The 22,893-nt window shown below is 40.8% G+C and overlaps 1 protein-coding gene across 6 annotated transcripts in view; it reads right to left on the bottom strand.

Moving 5' to 3' along the window:
- usp43a (ubiquitin specific peptidase 43a) overlaps nt 1–22,893 on the bottom strand; it is a 138,899-nt gene that overhangs the window by 80,424 nt on the left and 35,582 nt on the right. For all 6 annotated transcript variants that reach the window (XR_015925428.1, XR_015925429.1, XR_015925430.1 and 3 more), the window contains one exon: nt 11,287–11,390. Coding sequence is in view for 2 of the 6 variants with exons in the window: in XM_088600015.1 (XP_088456141.1) it covers nt 11,287–11,390 (104 nt within the window). In the remaining 4 variants the exon portion in view is untranslated. The remainder of the gene's footprint in view (nt 1–11,286; nt 11,391–22,893) is intronic.

Below are 22,893 nucleotides of genomic sequence, written 5' to 3'. Positions count from 1 at the left end.
GTCATGTTGCTGAAGCTGATATCCCGGCCAGTTGGGTTGCTAGCCACTTACTGACCTGAGAATCTCATCCAGAGGTTTCAGTTCCAGCAGGTTTGGGCTTGAGAAGCCAGGGTATGAGTTTCAGAGGCCACTGCTGTTGTCTCTCACCCCCCCCCCCATTAGAAATGTTAAGAAAAACCAGACTCCTGCGGCAGGAGTCGCCCCTGAAAGAGAAGCGAGCCTCTGTGCTGGCGCTCAATTTGGAAACAATTTTCTGCTTTAATGAGTCGTTTATCAATGAACTCCCCTATTCTGGGCTGTTATGATGCTGCCCGTCAATGTAAAGCTGCAGCAGCCATTTTTCATCATTTGCTCAGATGAGCCTTTTGCCAGCATGATTTCAGAGCTAATGTAAGTACAAGACCAGCATTATTAAACATAAGGCTCTTTCCTGCTATTAATCTCCGACATGCTGTTTTCCATTACAACGGAATGCGCAACGTCCAAATGTAAGAAACAAAGACCTGCCCAAATTTAGCTTAAGGGCTTATTTCTTTTACTGGGGGAATTGTGAAATTAACTTCAGAGCTAATTTAGTCAATACATGCTCATTGAAGCTTAAGTGCATTTCAGTTTTTTGAAAAAAAAAAACTGCCTCCCTTCACTTAAGGCTTTCCCCAAATCACGTCTTCAAGACGCTAAGGTGAGGAGAAAAACCAATTTGGACTTTTAAAGCCCACAGAAGTTGTTAATATCACAGCGAGCATGCTACTCTAAAGCACAACCCAGAGACCAATTTTTCATTGGGTCATTATTTACTTTTGACTTTAGCTATTAGGTATACAAAAGCAGGTATTTAACCACAATAATTGGACAGAGGCAATGAGTCTCACCGATCCCCAGTGGGTTCTCAGAGCAGCAGACCTGAGCACTGCTTCACTGTTGTTGGTGAAACTGTGCAATGCACAAGCTAGAGGTTGACAAGAGACCTTCCAAGATGGGGTCGTGTCTGCAGCTCCTGAGTTTAGATTCAGCAGAGCATTACAGACTAGAACACAGAAAAGGGCAATGGTCCTTATTTTGCAAACATCTGGGACAAATGCCCATAAGAATTTGTAGTTTATTGAAGCCAACAGACTGTGGCAATTTAACAGCTAAAAGAAGTCTGAGATTTATCTGCAGAGACAGATGGGATTTTTAAGTGGAAGGTAAGCAATTTTCTTGTTTTATGCAGAGGGATCATTAATACTCAGTTTCAAATGTTTGCAAACACAGACACAGCTCTTTTAATCGTTTACATTTTTCTAACCTGCCCTGTTCTTGAGGGGGACTCAAGTTTAATCCATGGAGTAAAAGGAAAATCCAATAACTAAATAATTGCACTGGCTGACACTTCCATACAAAGTGACTAACGTTGGCACCCATCTACAGGATACAGCAGTTTCTCAACTGCTGGATTAAAATCCACAACCTTCCAGTTACGAGTCCAGAACCCTAACGACAGGTCACCCTTCTGCACACAGCTCTAACACTAACAAGGATCTTCTTCCTGTATCCTTGTTCCTTTAACTATGGGCAAAAAAAGTGGAACATTGCAGAAATGGGCCAGTCCCTGGATATTCAATTTTGTTGACTTAACACAGGTTGTTTGCACATCATCCTCTCTAGGCAAAGACTTATTAATCAATTAACAACATTGTTGTTACACATAAAGGAAAAAAAACTTTAAATGTAAGGTTAAGGTTATTGAACTTGGTGCTATAGAGATACACAGGTACACTAAGTATAAGCAATCCACGAATTAGTGTATGAATTCCTGCTAAGTTAACGGTACAGCATTTAGAACCTCACAGGAAACATCCTGTCATGTGGGTGAAATCAGAAACTCCAGTGGAGCTCAACTCCTTTCAATGCATCACATGACATTCCAGTTACTGGGGACGAATCTACAGGACACCCGTTTTCTCAAGCTTTTCGTCCAGAGTCTCTGTGCACATGGGATCGGCAAATGACTCAAGAATTTTTGCTCTGCATTTGTTTTTCTTTTTTGACCTGTTTGTGATTGATCTCTTTGATTTCTACAAACTCCCACATGCATAACAGTGTCAGTGGCTTGAGACCTTCAGAAGGATGCCTCCCGCAGTCAGCCCAGAACGGCCGTTAAACATGAAAGGAACGATGGAGGTGATTGGTAAACGTTTCCCTGTGCCATGGAAAGAATCGCCTTCCTGTGTTTTCTCATGAATCCTCTCCCCCAACAGATCTCCAGGTACAATCTCTGGGCAGACCCTGAAGCACAACCAGGGACTCGATAGGTCAGCCCCCCCCCCCACCCCCAAATTGTGGGCTTTACAAGTATCAGACAGCAATTTCTTGCACAAAACCATGACAATCTTGTGCCGACTTGCAACATCTGAAAAAGTACAGTAATAGCACAGTATTGCAATCTGGCCAGCAAGTGTTCGTGTCAACAGAGGTCTGAATTACCTCTCATTTAATGGGTCTTACAAGGTGCCATCAGATCAGCTCTTATAGTTTTCTGGCAGGGAAACAATGTGCATTAATAATCACACCTTTTTGTCCCCAATATCTTTAGTCATTTTTTTAAAAAAAGGTTACTGTGGTGTCCCTTTTAAGATGTTTTTTTAAGGTGTGGTTGTCACATCCCTTCATTGTCAGCCAGTACTAAAAGGAAAATGAAAGTTAGCGACCATCTGTTGTAGTAAGATATGAAAGCTAATGCACTAATTCCTCTGCAAGCCTCTTCGCCCTGATTCTGAAAGCCTTCATACGCAGCTGTGGGCTCTGAGCAGGGCACAGAGTGCAGTCGATGGAACTGAGTTGTAAAACAAAAGCCCATATTCAGAGCTTGTGTATCAGTTTATTCGAAAAGCCTTCCTAACCAACCCATATTCATTCAAAAAAGAGGCTTCATTCAGGCAAGGTTTCAATAAAGGTTTCCTCAGGGAAAAAAAGACAGGAGATGAGGAGGATTATTAAGGAATCATCCAGCTAAAATCACGAAAATAAAGCAGACAAAAGCCACGCTGTATGAAAAATGTAATTAGATTCTTAAGGCGATACAGTCACATCATCTCCAGTTATGATTAATATAATAAAACCTACCAGAAATCAATTTAGACATCTATTGTGAGTGATTTTCTTTGGTGTGAGCTAAAACTGCCATGACTATACAGAAGTAAAAAAAAATAATAAGCAAAATTGTTTTTCTAAGCAAAGCCTGGATAACGAGTAAGCAGTGAAGAATAAAAGTAGAAAACTTCACTTGTATTTGTTGCAGAACTGTATTACTCATTGAGCAGCAGGGGCTTTTTCTTAATGCTAAATTGATTGCTGTTATAATCAGTATGAACATCGCGTTTAAAAATGCTTTAACAACACATGTGGCTCTAAAAGCAGAAAAGCTAACCGAGTGCAATTCTTTACTTTAAGAAGCACTGGCATCTGATATGCTTAGCTTTACTTTGTGTGCCGGGTGAATCTGAGGTCATAAAAACACTGGGACATGAGCACAGTATTAATAAATATTTACCACCGGACTGTGATATTGACATATCAGCACAACATTAATTCTTCTAGTCATGGAGGGAGCTTAAAACAATAATTCTAACAATAATTTGTGTCTGCCGTCACTTAAAAGAAAGTATATCTGAACAGCTTCAGCAATCAGAGAACTAGTGAAAATGCTCTACAATTAGTTTTAATGGGAGCTCTTCAAGTTAATTGGTATTGTGTTTATTTCGCTCTCTAGATGTCAAGGCTGGACAGAGACATCAGAGAGCTAACCGCTCGTGTGTGACAGTTGCTAGAGTGAGACTCTGACACTGATTGATCCAGAGCAGAAAGAATTAACTGGCCTTTTTTCCCCTGCTTCTTTTTAATTGCGCTTCACCACCAAAGACTAAAGAAAAAAAACATTCCACAACACGGCCGATACAGATCAAAGACTACGCTGACTAGAATCACAAAAAATAAAAGTGATTTAGGGACTACAGAGCATACCAGACGTTTTTTCACTCCCAGGTCATAAAGATCGAGGATGGATACATGACAACTTGGGGAAAAAAAGATTTAGAACCCCTCCCTAATGACCTGGGAGGGGTCTGATGAGGCACACAGCATCATACCTTTCTGTGAGATACAGCAGGAGAGAAAGTTCTGCCTTGCTCTCTCATCAGCACAGTCTCTGACAGGCCTGCCTCTCCACAGCTTTGCCTTACAAAGGGGTCCTTTGTAAACTCAATTCAAAGCTTCCTTCTAGTTCCAAAAAAAAAAGAGCTGAGGACCGTAAGGGAACACAATGTTACAAACACCTCAATGCTAAACAGTCATCCTCATCAAGGCCTGGGAACCCGTGGCGCTGTTGTCAGCAAAATGACAGGGGCAGCAAGTTCTCTCCACTCTTTGCTGTGTGACTCTTCATCGGCCAGTACACTCTTCTTCATATTCATTCATTTTTCAGGGTTTCTAACACCCCTTAAACTCATCTTAAAAAGGACAAGAGTCCCCCTTGTATGTGAAAAACTGAAAACTACTGGCTTGTTTAAAATTTCTATGAATCGGTTTTAACTACTTACAAAGAAAATCTTACTGTACCTTAGTCTAATATAGATTACATATTTTATATATATATTATTTTTAGATTTACAGTACAATGTAAGGGGCCTGTATTTTTTAGTTTTTAGAAAACATACTATACACTGGCATTCTTAAGAGGAGAATGCCCATGTGCACCTTTGTTAACAATTTCCTTATTTTAAGACCCATCGGAGTAGTTCATAATAGACCTAAACTGGACCTGCAGGTTTAAAATAATCCCTTTCTCTGTGATGTATTCTCCAGACACAGGGAATCCTCCAGGATTTACAGTTTATATCCTGCATTACCTGCCTCGTACCCTCTTAAAAGAGCAGATTTTCACGTTCTTTCAAGTTCCTTCTGTGGAGACAGATTTTATATCCCTCTTACACTATGAGAGCAGCCCACTAGAATAATAAATGACCTTACCACTGCACTTGCTTTTACAGAGGTGACACAGATCAGTGCCGTAAAGAAATGTGAATAACTTCTAACAGTCTGCTTAAGAGAAAACAATTTGGTCACCACATTACAAAGAAGTATTGCTGAACCAGTCAAAAGAAGCGCAGCCAGATACATTCCACGACTTAAAAGTAAGTTACACTGACAGGCTGAAGGAGTTTAATTTAAGACTTCAAGGTAACCTGACCGAGGTACTCAAACTGATGAAAGGCACTGGCAAGGTCAACCACAGCGTAGGTCTGTGGAATCGACAGTGAAACATGATCTGAAAGACACACGCAGAAACTATACGGAAGAGCATATAAAACCCAGAAGCGGAGGCACTTCTTTACACAGAGAGTTTCGGGGGTATGGACCAACCTACCCAGCCATACTGGCCACCCTTTCCGTGGCTTCGTTCAAGAAACGGCTGGATGAGATCCATGGGTTAATTAAGGTGCTAGACATCAACCGGGTCAAACAGGGCGCATGGCCTCCTCTCTTTTGGTAACCTGTCTTATGTTTGTGATTATGTTCTTCTCCCCACGACATTCAAACTCTTTAAACACCTTTTCTTTTTATAAGGAAAAAAAATCAACCACACGGGCTGCTTTATAAGCCATTCGAATGCCCTCAAAAGAAGCAAGCGCTTGCACTGGTCAGGACTCTGAACACCCGCTATCCCGAGCACGCTGGCCCAGTTTGAATCCAGCGGTCTTTCCACAGCTCACTTGTCTGCTCGTATGCGATGCAGAATCTTGTTGTCAGGGCCCCAGCGCTGAGGCAGTAATGAGACTGTGAAGCTGTGACACTGACACTCCACTGTTTGTGAACCGACACCCCCCCATAGCACAGCTGAGGAGCTGCTCATCAGTTTCTACTCCCTGTTCTGAAGAGACAGCCCGAGCAGGAGGTGCCCCTCAAGTCTCTTCCAACTCTGAGAAAGAAGGCGGCTCTGAAAATGCACATGATTAATCACAGAGCAAAGAGAGAGATGCAACAAACTGAGATTTTGTTGCATCAATGATTTTTCCATTGAGAAGCGATACTCAGTGCATGCATCTGCAAATCTGTATTCAGTGTGTAGCCAAATGCCATAAGGTACTGTTAAAAACAGCAAAAAGAAAGAGAAAATGTGCGTGGGCTTGCAAACTTGTTTCTGTTAATAAGGATATGCAATTCGGCAACAGTAGTTAAATGATTACTCTCAAAGAGCAAACAAGACAGGACTGGCAATTTTGCTCTTCTGAAGAAGCTGTTAAAGCTCACTGCACATCTGTCACACTCGAGCTTTCCCCTGTAGTCAATCAAAAGTACTTTAATATTCATGCATGTACACTCCAGTATCTTTTTTTAATGAAGCTATTATCCCAGCTGACTCAAAGAACACACACAATACACACATGATATGTGATAGATCCCATTTGTGGATCAAAAAAATAAATAAAAACAAAGAAATATTCCATGGTCAATTAAAAAATCTCATCCCTCTTTGCTAAATTTCCTTTACTGTCAGTCTAACCCTGCAGTTAAAGTGAGATCCCAAACACTCTAATTATATTGTGAGTTATTAGTCAAGTAAACAAGCAGGGCAAACATGAAAGAGGCTGATGCATTTTGCTGATTTCTAGGATCATCCCAGGATACATCCGTCAGTGGTTCTGCATCACTGTAATTCCTAAATGTGTGACAGAATTTGGGAGGATAAACACAGCCTACCAACCTGAGCCTATTCAGAGAGACTCATCCAGAGCTTTATGTCTTGTTACAACCTCCCACCTCCCCTCAGCTGCACTAAGACATAGCAGAACTTCTCAGCAGCTGGGTAGCAATTAGAGAAGGTTTGTGCCTGTTTAGACAGCTCAGCTGTATGAGAAAACTAGCAGAAAATTACAAGGAAACCTAAAAGTTTGACTGAGTCTAGTAATTAGCATGCAGTACTTCCACACAAATCATTTCAGAAGTCCACAGCAGGCTGTATGATTTTCTTGTGAGAAATTCTAAGGTATAATCAGAAGACTTTCAGTGACTTCATAACACGGTTACAGGCAGATTAACCATAAAGTTACTCTACACCTGCAGTTCATGACAGCTCGCAGTTGATGATGCAGATGTTAAGGGGATTAACATGATGATGGAGTAAACTCCGCTTTTGGTTTTCAGAAAGTAATTTTAATTCCTAAACAAATAACGTAACGTTATCTCACCAGATGAATTAAGAGGGAAATTTAGGGAGGCCAAACTGTACAAGCCCAGAGTGGAATTTAGGCAAGACACTGGAGTTAACACCTTCTCTCCCCCACCTTCTGAACTATTTCAATGATAACAAGCAGAATTCATATATCAGTTAATGTTCCAACTATTAAAAAGTACTGTACTGCAACAAAGATGACTGGAATCCCCACACAATAATTAACAGCCCCCGTCGGTAGTTTTGCATTACTTGCGATAGTCTTTTTTTAGCAAAAGAACACCACTTCTTCTGGCTTCTGGAGAAAGACTGTAAGCACTGTGCAACTTCAGTGTGCTTTTCTCTGCAGGTACGGCAACATATTACATTCTCTTTGTGTAAAATAAGAACTAGAAGATTTTGGACATGTAGAATGTTAAGTCGTTCATCACTTGCTCACCTAGCACCTTCACAGGACATAGTTCCTTGAATCCGTGAGCCACTAGGACTATAGCACGAAGGAACCTGAGAAGACTGAGGTTACCAGATCCAAGCATTCGAAACAGAACATGCACGAGAAGACACAAGTGGAAACGCCTTGGAAGTGTATTGGAAGCAAACCAGGAACATGAATCACCTCTCTATGCAACGGGCTGTGGGAGTGTGGAACAAGCTGCTCAGTCATGTTGTATCTCTGGCTTATTCCAAGAAACGGCAGGATGAGATCCTGTGATGAATTAACTACCAAATGAGCTAAATGGGCCAAATAGCTGCCTCCCCTTTGTAGCCTTTCTTATGTTCTTATAGCGTAATCAACTCCACTTCACATTAGGGCATATTATTGATGCTATTGACGTTCCTGCTTTGTAATTATTGGAGTGAGAAATAATTAGGCTACTGGCTGCCTGGCAGTGCCTGTCCCTGAAGACTGAGCACTTTTAAAACAGGAAACGGGGCCGCCTCCATTACAGCGTCTCTGGATATTATTTCCTCTTCCAATCAATGGGGACCGGGGGTTTAACTGGCTATAATAAGATGTGCAAACTCAGCCAGTCCGTGGCCATAATAAATGGTTATGCGAAGCACCAGACTGGACCAATTGTGTGTTTGGGAATTTTACTGCAGAACAGGCAGAACTCAACAGAAAATAAGGGACCTTTATTTGATGATTCCAGGCTTCTAAACTATTTAAAATTACTGTACAATAACAGCACCAACAACAGCCAAGAAATCAGAGTGGGCTAGAGAGTGAAGATGGTTCTCTTTATTTATCTGAATGACAACCTGTTGCTAATTAAGAATGAAATAAAACCAAGAAAAAAAGATAGTCATCTATAATAGATATAGTAGTTCAGGTGGGTAGCTGCGTCAGATATGCCAGTGATTTATCATGAAACCACTGGGGGATGGGCCTTCTTATTGTTGCTATAATTAATTTCCCTCAGTAATCAAATATGCCTTTCATGGGTTAGTGTTCATCTGACCCGAGTGACGTTAAAGTGATTATTAACCAGGGCACTGCGACCTTCAGCACATGGTGCCAAGTGCTTCTGCCAGAAACCCTCCTCATAGCTGCTCCTCCCTGGAGCTCACAGCCCAGAATCAATGAAGGAACTTCAGGTAGGAGGCTACAGCTAATGATAGCTCTATTATCATTGTTCGGAGCTTTCAAGAAGAATTGATTTAAAAATACCGGATCAGTGGCAGGGCTACTGAGCAACATGCTGATTTTAAAGATGAATAGTTGCACAGTTCATGTATTTTTAGATTGCGCTACTGAGTTTGGTTTGCAGTTTGGTTTGCCCCCTATGCTTTAAAAAAACCTTCACAAATAAAAAATAAAATGAAACCTAATTTAATGCATATAAATTCTAATATAGTTTCGACCCATTTAAAGATAAATTTCTTTGTGCAAATGAAGCCACCTCAATAAGCACAAGAGCCATTTTTGTTTGTGTCATTTTTTACCCTTCAGTTTAATTGTCTGAAGTTGTCAGAATTTTGGATGACCTTCCCAGGCTACATTGGAAAGCTGTTTTGTTAAACTAGGCTGTGATTTAGAATCAACATTTCTTTGCTCAAATTAACAAATATCGCCCTAAATCTGCTGGAGTTTCTCAGGCAAGGAAAAACAGTCTTTCAAATCTCACTAAAAGCTGCCAGTTTAGACAGATTCGCAAACAGGAATGACAATCTTTCACTCCTATGCTGTCAATAATGGAGAAAGCCCTGAAAGTGTCCAACAGTATCATCACATTTTAACAGCTGATTAAAAGGACAGTGTTAAACAGAGGATCAGTATCAATTGTATTGCTTAAAAAAAGTATTTGCAGCAAACTTTCTGCTGTCTCAAACAAAAACCAAAGTACAGTCCACAGACCTGGTGCCAAGCCGATACCGATTTAATTACATTGGAAATAGTAAGTTGAATCGTATTCCAGTGCGCACACCCTCTGAAATACAGTGAGTGTCAACAGGGTTAGACTACTGCTCAGATGTTAACTACTGTTGGCTATTGAGTACCTTCTTTGTTTTTGTGCAGCACTCGCTTTGCACCCCATCCTCACTGAGCATAACATATTGAAACTTTGTCATTTTATGCACTTATTTTAATGTACTTGGAAGTTATCAAAGTACTTAAGCTTAAAGCAAATGTTTGTAGGCACTGTAAGTCACCCTGCATGAGGGAATAGACAGTATTCAAATTATGATAACATTGGGCAGCTTTTCAGCATGTTATTGTGGACTTTTATTTTATGATGATCTGTTTTAAATAAGTGCAACTTTATAATCCATGAAATTTAACTATAGAATATATAAAACCTAGCTGTATGCAAACCCTAACCCTTGGCAGTACCCGAGTACAGTCTTTGATGACTGATTAAGACAGAAAAGAGCATTCGGGGAACACTACTGGGAGAAAGAACCTGTCACAAATAAAAGGGCAAGCACATTTTTGTTTTTCTTTGTGACGAGAACCGCAAATCCCTGAATGAGCCTCCTTTGTGCAGGACTGGACCTCTGGGAGTCCCATCTTTAGAGAGATTAGGCCGCCTGAAAAATCAGACTGCTGAGTGGTCCTCAGAGGAGGTAAGGCCTATTGTTGAGCCCGTTAAGGATTATAATGAGGTTTGAGAATTACATGCTTCATCATAGAACTAGTGCCATTGTGTTTCTAAATGAAGATGGCATTTCATAGTGCCAGATCTCTAAAGAGGACATTCTTTCACAGTCTATCGTGGGATCACAGGCTTAAAGTCAGGGTGAGGGTGGGCAGCTTTTGTGTTGAGATAGTCATCCATCCCTTATCAGAAAGCAGCTCTGGGGAGGTGAGGGCCATCACCACCCTGAACCTGGAAGCACAAGGCCGTAAACAAGACAACACCCTGAAAGCTAAGGAATGGGTGATCCATGCTGAAAAGAAAAGAGACACAACATTTCAGCTGTGGAGCCTTCTTCAGGTGACTCACCTTCTTCACCTGAGGAAGGTTCCACAGCCGAAACTTTGTGTCTCGTTTCAGCATGTAATAATCCTTTACCTGTTCCTTTGCAGCTACAGTACCTACCTGAACTTCTTCAAACCTGAAAGCTACACTATTCCAATGTAGGGAAAGCCCACCAAATACAGAGACTCCAATTATCTTAGCCAGCATGTCTTTGCAATATAGTGGGCAACCAGAGCAGTCATAAAACACCCACAGAGGTACAGGATAAAAAACATATACTCCACACAGACGTCTCCTAAGTCAAGACTTGAACCCAGGACCCACGTGCTGAGTATTAACCACCACACAGCCATGCCAGCCTGTATTGATACTGTATGGTCTGGCTGGCCATGGCCTTCCCCAGGATACACAGTGTTGCAAAGCATGACAGAAAGCGTTCTGGAGTGTCCAGTGTCCAGGACTTCAGCTGAGCTAGCTGTGTTTGTGTCGTGTCTTTTTGATACTTCTGTAAAACACAGGGGTTTGAACGGGAAGGAAACACGTCAAGGCACAGGATAAGCACGCCACCCTGTAATTGCAAATTGAATGTAAAATACCGGACGTTAACGGCAGTGACCTGTAAGCCAATGCGCTAGTGCTCCTGGCTCTTACCTGTACTGTGCCTGGAAGTGCTCCTGTACAAAGCTGTGCCGCCCGCCGGCCTGCTGTGAACCCGCAGAGCCCATGGCTGGGCTCTCATCTGCTTCAGCCGGGCCCTGAAAAGACAAACAGAGACAGCGTCAGGCCCTGGTCGCTGGATCTCACTCCTCCCAATGTGGCGGTCAAACGAAAGAAGTAGGTCAAATGAAAGAGTGTTGAGGTTACACAAACCTTAAACAAATGCACTAGATCATGGGCTTCCAATCCTGCCAGCGTGTCAACAGGATTTCTAGGTCCCTTGAAAACAGCATTGCCTGCAGAGCTAGGAGAGTCTGCTAAACTGGCCAGATTCATTTGATCAAGTGCTGTATTAGGTCAGTGATAGCTGAGATGAAACACGAACATGCAGAGACACCGGCCCCAGACTTTCTCACACTAGATGACGCTCTCTTGGAATTTTGCAAAGACATCAAGTTACCATGTGACAAAACCGATTTTGCTGCCTTGGAAGTTCAGGTCTAGAACAAATGCTATAATGGGACAGGTATTGTACCCAAGTATTATTCAAACTGCTGTGAAGCACCGGTCCAATGGAAGTCTTCAAGCTCAGCAATAGAACAAAATCCGAAGTACCAAGTAGAATTGTTAATGAAGTGCAGTTCAGAGCCAACATAAGAGATACTGTATGTCTCTACACAAAGAGCTCATCTGGATGTCTGGAATAAACTTCCCAGCCAAGTTGTGGTATCCCAAGAAATTTCTTGTTGAGATCTTCCACTGAATTAGCTACTAATATAAATAAACTAAGGAGGCCCCAGGTATCTGAGCACATAAAAACCCACAAGATCAACACCATACCATGCTTTAAATAAGAAGGCTTTATTGTAGTTTTAGTGTCTCTTATACTCAGAGACTCCAGATTAGCCCCCTACTCAGTACTTACTAAACTCAAGAGCATCCTTCCCTCAGTGCTTCCTCAATCCCATTCCTTTATTTAGACCACACATACAGTAACTAATGAACACCCATCTGACAATGTGGAAATGTAAACTGATAATAACCCCCTAAAAACACCCATTGAGCCAATTTACAATCGTCAGAAGCCTTTGTCGTCTCTAGTGGGAGGTTCTCAGCCTTTACAGTCCCTTCAAAGACTGGCTGGCCACAATCACAACTAAACATGATGTACCCAAGCAAGATGGCCTCCTTTCTTTTTGTAAACTTTATGTTAAGGAGATCTGAAAAATCACAATGTTTGTAACCTACAATGCAGAATTTCCAAACACGAATAAGATGGACTAATTTGTCCCTCTATCAAATTCTGCCCCATGGATGCTGGATTAATTTTGCATGTTCTAAATTAATAAATTAATTAATCATTTATCATTAAGAAATTCCAATTCACCATCTTCACTAAGTTTACTGTTAATTCTCTTGCTAATGTACTCTTGAGAATGTTTGAGAAGCATATCAAAGTAAATAGAGAATTATAACTATAGACCCATTTCATTAATTAACACTGATTACTAATAAAAGTCACTGCAGTTTTAATGTACAGTAGGTGGCATTTTTGTCATTCCTTTCCAATAAGAGAAAACTGAATTAAAATATTTAAAACAAAAGAGAACAAAGAACATTTCATGCAGTAAGAAACAAAGAAAAAGAGCTTCAGATGACTGATAGACTTTTCTAAATTGGCCCCAGAACAGCACAAGCCTCCTGGACATTTGTAAAGTTTGATGAAAGACATCTGTTTTCCTTACAAAAATTGAACAGGATGACGTGTGAGGTGTAAGAGACCAATTTCTATTCCAGTTGCAATTCCATTGTAATTTGAATTAGTTTTCAACAGAAAAAGGTTATATATGCCATAGCATGGAGGTAGGTCTCTGAACGCTTATGCAAAGGAAGTGGGTTCAAATCCAGAGTGGTGCACAGCTGTTGAACTCTTGAGTGAAGTCCTTCACTAGGGTTGCTCCACTAAAATTCCCATCCTGTACAAATGGGTACAAAGGCATGTTTCTTTGGATAAACACAAGTCAATCTTGATTAATTCTAGCAACCTGATGGTTGAAAATAATAAAAACATGTTCCCCTCTTATATCGATTGTACCAGTTTGGAACAGCCACTTAGTATCTGACAATCTGACTTAGTATCCGAAGAGCTTTAGTGTCAAGCAGATGACAGACACAACCCTTGCTGATAACACAGTCCCGCAGGTATAAATGGGGTCACTGATGTGCCAACTGAAACTCATCCAGTCACCCCCCCCTCCAGTTTGGTCTCTAAGCAGTTCTCAAGCACACAGGACTCTTGAAAGACCCAGGCTTCAGTGGCACAGCCTGGATTTGAAGCAGCAGTTTCTAAGCAATGGTTCGCATGTGATTTTGGGATAATGTGATAGACTTCTGCACTGAAAATACAGTATAGGAGATTTCAAAGCTGTTTCTTAAACTACCGAACACCTTGAAATATCTAAACTCTCTCTGCACTGAATGAAAATAAATATGAATAAGTCTAATTAAGGACAGTAACAAACCAATTAAAGAATCATTAAAATCCTGGGAACCCAGGACCAAGGACTAAGGAAATCATGCCCTTTATATATCAGTTCTTTAAAAGTACTACAGCAGTGTACTGTGGAGTACGTTTTTAAAAACCACTAGTTATAAGCACATCATTATGCATCTCTCCAGAGTCAAATGAACACATTTCCTTCACTTTTCAATAACGCTCTGAACTCCTGACCTTGGAAATGGATCAAAGCAAGGGAAATGCTGGCAACAAACAGCAGAACAGACTAGGGAAACATAGCTAAATCTAAACGAGGCTGTCTAAGACACTACAGCACAACATTTACAAAGGAGTTCTTAAATTAATTACCAAAAAAAACTTTAAAAAAAACATTTTCAAAATGTGCTTCGCACTATCGACAGTGCAACTTCTCTGCATTTATCTGTGCCTCTCTATGTGTTTCCAAGCAGCAGAGCAAATTTCATCTTCTACAATAATAATTTTTCATTATCTATTGCCTAGTGATGGCAGCACTTTCACTGCACCTTTTTAGGTTAATTACTATATCTGCACTGACAATTCTGTCAGGGAGGACAGAAACTGGGACTTTGACAGTGGATGACATTAAAGATGACTGTGATTAAACTTACTGAGCAACTACAGTACAGTATTTGCAAGGGGGGTGAAACTTTTTGGATGTCGTTCCTGTTGGATTAACTTGATCACCTTTCTTCACCCCACACTGCAGAGGCAGAATGGGAAGCAAATGGATCCCAATACCAATAATCCATAAACCAGTCTGGAAGTGAGATGGAAATCAGTGGGAGCAAAAGATAGAAGGAAAAGGACAAACAGATGACTGAAACACAAAAGTATAAAAAAAACAGCACAATACACTTACCAGTGACTCTGCTAGCACTGATGTTAAGTCACCATTTGGGAAGCTTTGTAGGCATTACCTAATGCCTACACTGTCATACCTTAACACAGAGTTATTCTTCTGGAAATAATCAAACCTCCAAACAAGGTGATGGCACCACCGGGCTTGCTGGTATTGATTACAGATGTGTAATATATGCTGCAGAGTGAGAGAAATGAAACATCTCACAGTTTTGAGAAAAAGGTTTGTGAGGGCAGAATGTTGAGTTGATCTTTCACATTATAAATAAATAATCTGCCACTCCTCTTTGGTCATGAGAAGATGTTTATACGTTAGCCATCTATCCAATCCGGCTTTGTGTGTGCTGACAAACCTCTGAAAGATTTGCTTAACCACTTTATGAGAATCTCAAAACCCGAGGCCCTAGAACAAGAAGGACTGAATAGAATTTCTAGATCCATATTTTGCCAGCCGACTGGCATGGTGCGCTCGTTTCTGTATTGGGATGCAGGTTCTTCAGTGACTGACGATGATGACTGATGTCAGAAGACCTTGTATTCAAATGAAAAAAGAATGCCTTTGGAGAAGTGAGTAAACGATATGAGACTACCACAAGTCAATCCTGTCTCTGCATTGTGAAACATCACAATAAAATGATACAGTACTTCCTTAAGTAATAATTTTCTTTACTTATCTGCTCTGTTCTTCTGAGTCAGTTTTTGTTTCACATTTCCTTTAAGTTTTTCACCTCTTGGAGCGCACCACTTATTTTTCTCTTGTGCAATACTTACCATGCACATCTGATTGATGTCTCTACATGATAAATTCATAAAGTTTAAGAAAAACAAACGAGTCTTGCATATCTGCAGACCTCTTCTCAGTCCAAGCACATCACGGCTCTGCTTTGAGCAATGCTTTCCCAATGGCAAACAGGCTTACATGAAATATTACTTTCCAAATCAGTAAGCCTTTGTCCCTGGTGTACTTGAGTAACACAGCAAAGCAGAGGACAATACCAACCATACATTTTTAAATTAGACAGCCACTTACAATCACTAACTGCTAATCAAGGTAAAAAGTACAACAGAAGCAAGCACACCAGATAACTAAGCTACAATGCTCTCCTTCAATGTGCGGCCTTACTGACGCACACAGCCCTCTCGACACATTTATAACACGCAAGGGTAATATGGTAAGCATGTGCTTATTAATTAGGGATTATGAGCTCTTAAAAGTTTTTAAGTGCAATCTCAAGAAACTCCCTGATGAGCTTTTTATACTAGGTTTGGAATCATCAGAGAACCTACAGTAGCTGAGCCTAATATTCCTGTTCATGCACACGTTCATCTAAACACAACTACAGGTGGGGTGCCCCCTGATGGAATCCGAGGTGTATCCTGACTCGCACCCATTGTGTGCTGGGTTAGGCTCCGGCTCACCATGACCCAGGATTGGAAAAACATGGATGTTTTTTTGCATAACTCATCGGCAAGTGTCATCAAATGAATGAGCTTTAAACCACATTAATAAAGCATCTAACCCAAGACTGTGTCCTGGCTTTTTTTGAGATGTGATTGAATCAACTGATGGCAAGTCATCACTGTTAGATACTGGGTCAACGGTCAAATTAATACCCCATGAAGATATTTTGAGAAATAAATGAAATTGCACACAGTCTAAAGTAAAGGCAGTGTAAAAGGTTCTTTAAAAAATCATTGTTTTGGATATGGTAATAAACCCCTATTGTGCTTCAGCTGTCATCATGAGGCTTTTCATAAATTCACCTTTGTTACACTCTGAGCAAGTAATTTAGGATGCAGATAAGAGAAATGTGCCCAGCCTGGCTCTTCTTTTCAAACAGACAGGTAAGCCAACCCTTACAAAGTTTACAGTCCTATTAAAATCCCTAACACTCAGGCTGGTATAGCTGAATTTCTCCATAAATATACGTCACACAGAGGCACAGACGGGCTGTTATCAGTGCAAGACAGAATATTTCAGTCTATGAAGAGAGAAAAGGCTTGTCTTTTCTTTAGGGAGATCCTACTGTACTTTCTATAGCTCTATAGCAACACTTCAGCAAGCAGACATTCTTTATCAGTGTAAGGATTTTTAAATATATATTTTTGGAATAGGCAGCATAGGAATCTAGAATGAGTGCTTGGAAATGAAAAAAATGCACTCATTTCCACCTGGGACTCAGTTAAGTGTTTCCATTTACTGAAAGCTAAAATATTTTTATTTTTTAATGTTCTTTCTCCTTGAAGCTGGAAATTTCTTGGTCTGTCTGAAGTGAAAACATAAAGGTCTGACTAAAAGATTTGTCCTTTTCATCTTCGGTCGTGTTTAATCCATTTTCCTTAAACCCACTCATACCATTATTTTCTCAAGGGAGAAAAGCCCCTATTTAAATCAGAAAACATCTTAATTGTATGGTAGAAGCTGCGAACCGGTTCCAGGACTTTCAATTTTTCATCTCGATGCCTTTATAGCTGCTTTTATTTTCCAAGGGAAAATGTTTCCTGTGGTAAATTAAAGAGAAGTTGCAGTGCTTGTGCTGGACATAAATACTCAAAATAAGATATCATTTGGTAAAGAGCAGAAACGGTGAATTGGAGTCGAGCGCCTTTTAGTTACTCAAAATTGTTCCCATGGTGGTAACTGCAGCAAGATCGCTTCTTGTGTTGTTAAAAAAAAAGGAGCTCTGTGGTTTTCATTTTCTGAGAAAAGATGCCTCTATTCTGTCTCAGTTTGCCCAACCTTAAGAGCTAACCCACTTCACTGCAGTACAGAGCAGCTCGGCGCCTTTCACAGGACAACACTCCAGTGGAGACGCACAAAGGGCTGGCTGTTCCACACCTCCCTGGAGCTCGTCCCTGGAGTTCACCGCCTTTCTGCGTCTCCCACAGGAGCCCGGCCTCTAATCTTCTGAACCCTGTCCTGGTGGCACAGGCAATCAAAGGCTAACGGCAGCCGTGAAAAGGGAGGAAGAAGGAGGGGGGTGGGGGGGTTCAAATATTTTGAGGCCCCTCTTTTCAGAATTAATTCAGGATTTGGAACACTGCCTCCACCCCCGCCCCCCAATCTCTCTTCTGCCCCCCGTGAAAGAAGGAAGAAGAAAACTGCGGCATTAACGCATTCCAGAGTTATCTTTTTGAAATGAGGAGGATTAAAGACAAGACCTTCACTTTGGGAGGAGACAATCTTATCATTTGGCCGAATTCCTGAGCCAGAGAAGGCGGGCTTTCTTTCATCTTCAGTGCAGCACCAGAATATCCAACATCACACACAGGCCCAAAAACACACACGCTAGACAAACAGATGAAAGATGAAGATAAAGAAGAAAAGCCTGGTGAGGGTTTGTTCTGTCAAAGAGCAATACTGGGGAGCGTCTGGGACAATTCACGATCCTTTGCAGAAAAGCCCCGGGTCTCATCTTCTCGGCCTGCTGCGTGGCTTGACCACAGCTGGAAAGGCCTCTTTACAAATTGAGGGGTCACTGGACAAGGTGATGTTCCAAACCTTATGACACATTTTGTCAATAAAGATATTCAACTGAGTGGCGGACTTTCAGTTTAAAACGAAACAAATTCCAAACAAGCTTTGGTGACTTTTTCAAAGCTTTGTTACAGAGGTGAGTGAAAGATGTAAAGCTCTTGTTAAGTGCTCAAGTGTTAATGTTTTACATAAAGTAAAGTGTTAAGTGTTTTACTTTAATTTTTGAACATTGTTTTAAAAGCAGGTATTTAATGGTTACCTGGTATTAAGGAACACCTGGAATATTTATGAACTTCACTTTATTCTCAGAAGAACTGAGCATCTTTGGAATTTACTGGAGCAATGTGCGAGAGACATAAATGCAGCTCAAATCCAGGATTTGAACCTTGAACCCCTGACCCTCCAATCCACAGCTGAGAGCTCTGCTCCCCTTCCTGCTAGACCTGACACATGGGAGTGTGTCAGCACATACAGTGGGCACATGGGTGAAAGAGGTATGTATATACTGTATGTGTGTTGTCACTCTTCTAAAGGACTGAAATCAGCAAACACACCAATGCCAGGCTATATTCTATTCAGATAGTGCCTAAACACCAAACTCTGCAGGCTACTTAAGAAAACAAAATGCAATTTCTCCTGTGATTAGCAGATGGTAGGATCATGCTTTGATAAAATTCCCAGGGACATCACATGCAAAAGCAGAACAGACACCCACAGGGCAGGTTTAAACTGACTGAATAAAGTCTTACAGGAGAATTCAAACATTGTCGTCTAAATTCTCTGCTGATGTTAAATCCCAGAAATCTGCACCTCATACATGATCGCTCAGCTGGCACTGAGGCATAAAGGTCAACACCTAAAGCAATAAAAAAAAAATAAAGAGCAAAAGAAAAGGAAGGCAAATATAGACATCCTTTTATCTCAGCTGTGACATTGGTGTTTCCAAGCAAGAGAGAGAGTGAGAAGGCGAAGGAAAGACAGAATGAAAAGAAAAAAACGAGCTTTTTTAGTCTTTGAAAAAGACATTGAGAAACACACCGAAGCCACAACTGCCTGTTATCTGATGGGTTTTCTTCAGCTGCTTATTACAATTCCATGTAAAATAAACAATTCTTTTCCACTCGCAACACATGAGAAGTTGCTGCAGCAAAATTAAAAAATACAGCCTTGCTGAACAAGAGTGGCAGCATTATAAACACTTTGATGTGAAAACAGCAGTTCAGATACATGACAGCAAACAGTATATTACCAGAGACTGCTCATGCTACCCAATGACTTGGTTTTGTCCCATTTCTTTTTTAACAGCAAATTATTGATGAGAATAAAATAAACGAATAAGATGTGATTGTGTTGCATTCAATCCCAAAAGCAACTGTGCACCGAGTGTAAGCAAGAAGAACATTTGGCCTAAACAAGCCAGGAAAAATTTAGAAGATAAGAGTGGGTGGAGGATGCAGGTTATTTTTCAGGGAAAAATCCGTAAGCTGCGATAAATGTTGGAAAAGCAAGTTCGTCCAGGGCTAATAAAAGAATGAAGCTTGTGCACTGATTCACCCTTGATTCCAAAATCTTACACTGCTGTTGATTTAGAGCCAGTTCAGGATTTGAGACATGGAAGCTTTTTATACCCCAAAGGAGAGCCCTGTCAGAGGTAAGCCTCACTTCCTTTCGTTCCAGTTAAAAGTAGTTCTGCAAAAGACCAAGTGACAGTAAGGTACGAGGAGAATCATTTTGCAACAGCTGAAGAACCAGGCAGAGTACAGGCAGTGCTCCTGGTAGCTTCTCTCGTTTCAGGAAAAATAAGAAGGTGTAAAGAGTAAAGACCTAAGAAAGTAACAAGCTTTATCAAGTGAAAACCAGGCCCACAGCCATTGTTAGGACACTCAGAGCAGTTGGGTTTTTATCTCACGGATCAATAATAAATGCTGGACTGCATACAAGAAATGTTAGTTTAACGGTCACAGCATAATTTCCTAACTCTATAGGACCTGCCAGGCTTTAAAAATGTGGTAGCACTGCTTGGACTCTCATTTAATTGCCTTTCAGGAGACCAAGAACTCACCCAAGCTGACAGGTCTCTGTTTACAATTAATCATATTGCATATTATGATATGCACCTATTTCATCATCTTAAAAATAAACCACAAACAAGGTCTTGCTATAGATGTGTGTTTTGTAACATTGTCTTGAAAGTTATTATTTCATATGCCTCTCTGAATACTACTGCATGCATTTTACTTTTCAGAACTCCTGGTAGCTAATCTAGACTGCTTTCTGGTTCTGATGCTGTAAACTGGAAGAATTTTGTATGATCAATTTGACATGTGATCAGATTCTCGGTGCCTGTGCACATAAATGCAAAGGAGGAAGCAGGAAAGGTTTAAATTTTTTGTCCATTTCATAGTTAGTCCTTTTGTGATGCTTTTCAAACAAGATCTCTCTGAAAACCGGGCCAAAAAGCACTTTTTTGGACAGCATATCTAAGAAAAGATGGGCTGCTGAACATACTGTTTGCTCAGCTTTTCAACTCAGTGCTATTTTTGTAACAGAGCAAAATAAACAGAGTACTTGATAGTTCTATTTCTTTTTAAATTTTTAGTTCCAATAGTCTCAATAAAGCCTTTCGTGCCAGAAACAGATTTCAGCAACAATAATACATGAATGGTAATATCTACATTATGTTAAGCCCCACTATTGTCACACTGTGCCTAACTCAAATTCCCCTGTCCTAACAAAAACACATTTAGGTTCTCTCCTGCACTGAGAAAATTAAAACTTGCATCTACTGCCTTGACACCCTTGGTGGCCCAGTTGATTTTCAGGATTAAGATAAATAGGAGAGATTTATAACTATTAGTTGCTGTAAAACTGCCACTACAAGGGACAAATACTGTAAATTGCAATTTATTTTCTGTTTTCATCAACTCCATCCCACTGGCCCATTCTTTTCAAAATAGAAGTACTGTACAGTATACAGTAAGCCTGAGTCTGAGCTGTCACAGGAATGCAGGAGGAGATGATGGACATCAACCCAAACAGGCACATCGAAAGAGTTATTTAATGTGCACTCTGTTACTGTACATACAGTATATCTGCTAAATCATTCAGAGATGCTACAACAAAAACATCTGAAACCCTTATGTCCTGAATTTTTGTTTAAGTGTAAAACAGTTAAGTTTGTTTTTGACAGAAAAATAACAAACAAGTTTTCAATGTTGCACAGCGATATTTACAGCAGGACTCAGAAGTCCCAACAGGCTTCTCTAGACCTCTGTGAATGTAACCCTGTGGAATATTCTGATGTTCTGAGGTTGTCAGATGATTGATTGTTTTATATAAGGTGCACATATTGTTTAATTAGATAAGTAAAATTATAATTTTCCAAGGATGATGAGTAAGAGTAATTCATTCACACAAAGGAAACTTTTGCACAGTGTGCACCTTGAATATGGCTAAGATTCCATTACTTTAGTGGTGCACAATTCCCTTCTGGATCTCCGGAAGACGAACCCTGGTCAGTATCCACTTCAATTCTGAAATCTAACGTCTTTTGACATGACTGCAGTTCTGCCAGGCCAGTAGCCCAGATTCAGAGTTCATGGTCTTCGTCCACAGAAGGGACTTTCAAGTCCTGACAGGCCATAGCGATTAAAAGAATGAATTGGGTAAATTTTTTCATTCGGTGCACAACAAAAAAAGAATAACTGCAAGCCTCATGTTTTGCCAAGTGCACGTACTCACAGTTTCTTCAGGCAGATGGTTCGCACACACAGGGCTCGTAATGCCTCCTGTTATGAGGAAACTGGGCGCTCCAGCAGGTAGGGAATCTGTTCTTATAGGGCAGAAGTACAGAACAGTGCTGCCTTCATGACAGGGGCACTCTCAATGCTACTTCTCTATTTCTGATCAATAAAGCTGTCATGCAGCCCTTGGAAATGAAATTGAACTAATCCACAGTAACAAGGCTGCCATTACCCAGTAAGGCCTACAATTGCTATTGAACACCCAGCTGGGCTTCTAATGACCATATCATACTTGATCGAACCCTTTGAAATGTTTATCTGGTTACAAAAATTAGGATTCTTTGAAGAACAATGTACAAGTATGAACTCCTTCATTCATGTCTGCATTGGAACTCACATGGAATAGCACTGTAAAGCACAGAGAAGCCATGGAGGAGTGTGGAAATGTGATGTTAACCATGAGAAAAGCCACAGGAAGCCACATCAAAGTCAATGCCTGGTATAGCCAAACCATGAAACCACCTTTCAGATTTATCCCAGTCAACGGCAACAAGAGGACATGTCCCGAGACAGGATTGACCAAACCAAGCCATTAAGAGGACAGTCAGAAATCCCAAGGGAAGAATACACTCCTGTTTGATTTTCCGTCTTACTGAAGAGTCCAGGTGGGTTTTGTGGACGCGTATGCTTGCAGGGAATGGTTGTTTGCACACACACCGCCCATCTCGTCAGGGTTGGAGCTGTTTCTGGAGCGCATATATGGGGCAGACACTTGCAAATGGAAGAGCTGTAAATAATTGAAAAGGGATGTACAGACAGAGATGAACCTAAGCTGCTAGCGCTATATAAAACAGCTAAAAGTAGAGCAGAAGCCGGAGGGATACCTTAACTCTTTCGTTCTAAAAAGACAGAAACCCCAGTGTCCGTGTACTCACACATATACTGTAGCACAGTATCCCTTGTGAAGGAGTACTGTGGCAAAC

The sequence above is a fragment of the Lepisosteus platostomus genome, chromosome 11, assembly GCF_059453375.1.
Source record: "Lepisosteus platostomus isolate fLepPlt1 chromosome 11, fLepPlt1.hap1, whole genome shotgun sequence".
Taxonomy (NCBI): Eukaryota; Metazoa; Chordata; class Actinopteri; order Semionotiformes; family Lepisosteidae; genus Lepisosteus; species Lepisosteus platostomus.
This window is presented reverse-complemented; position numbering and strand designations above follow the sequence as displayed.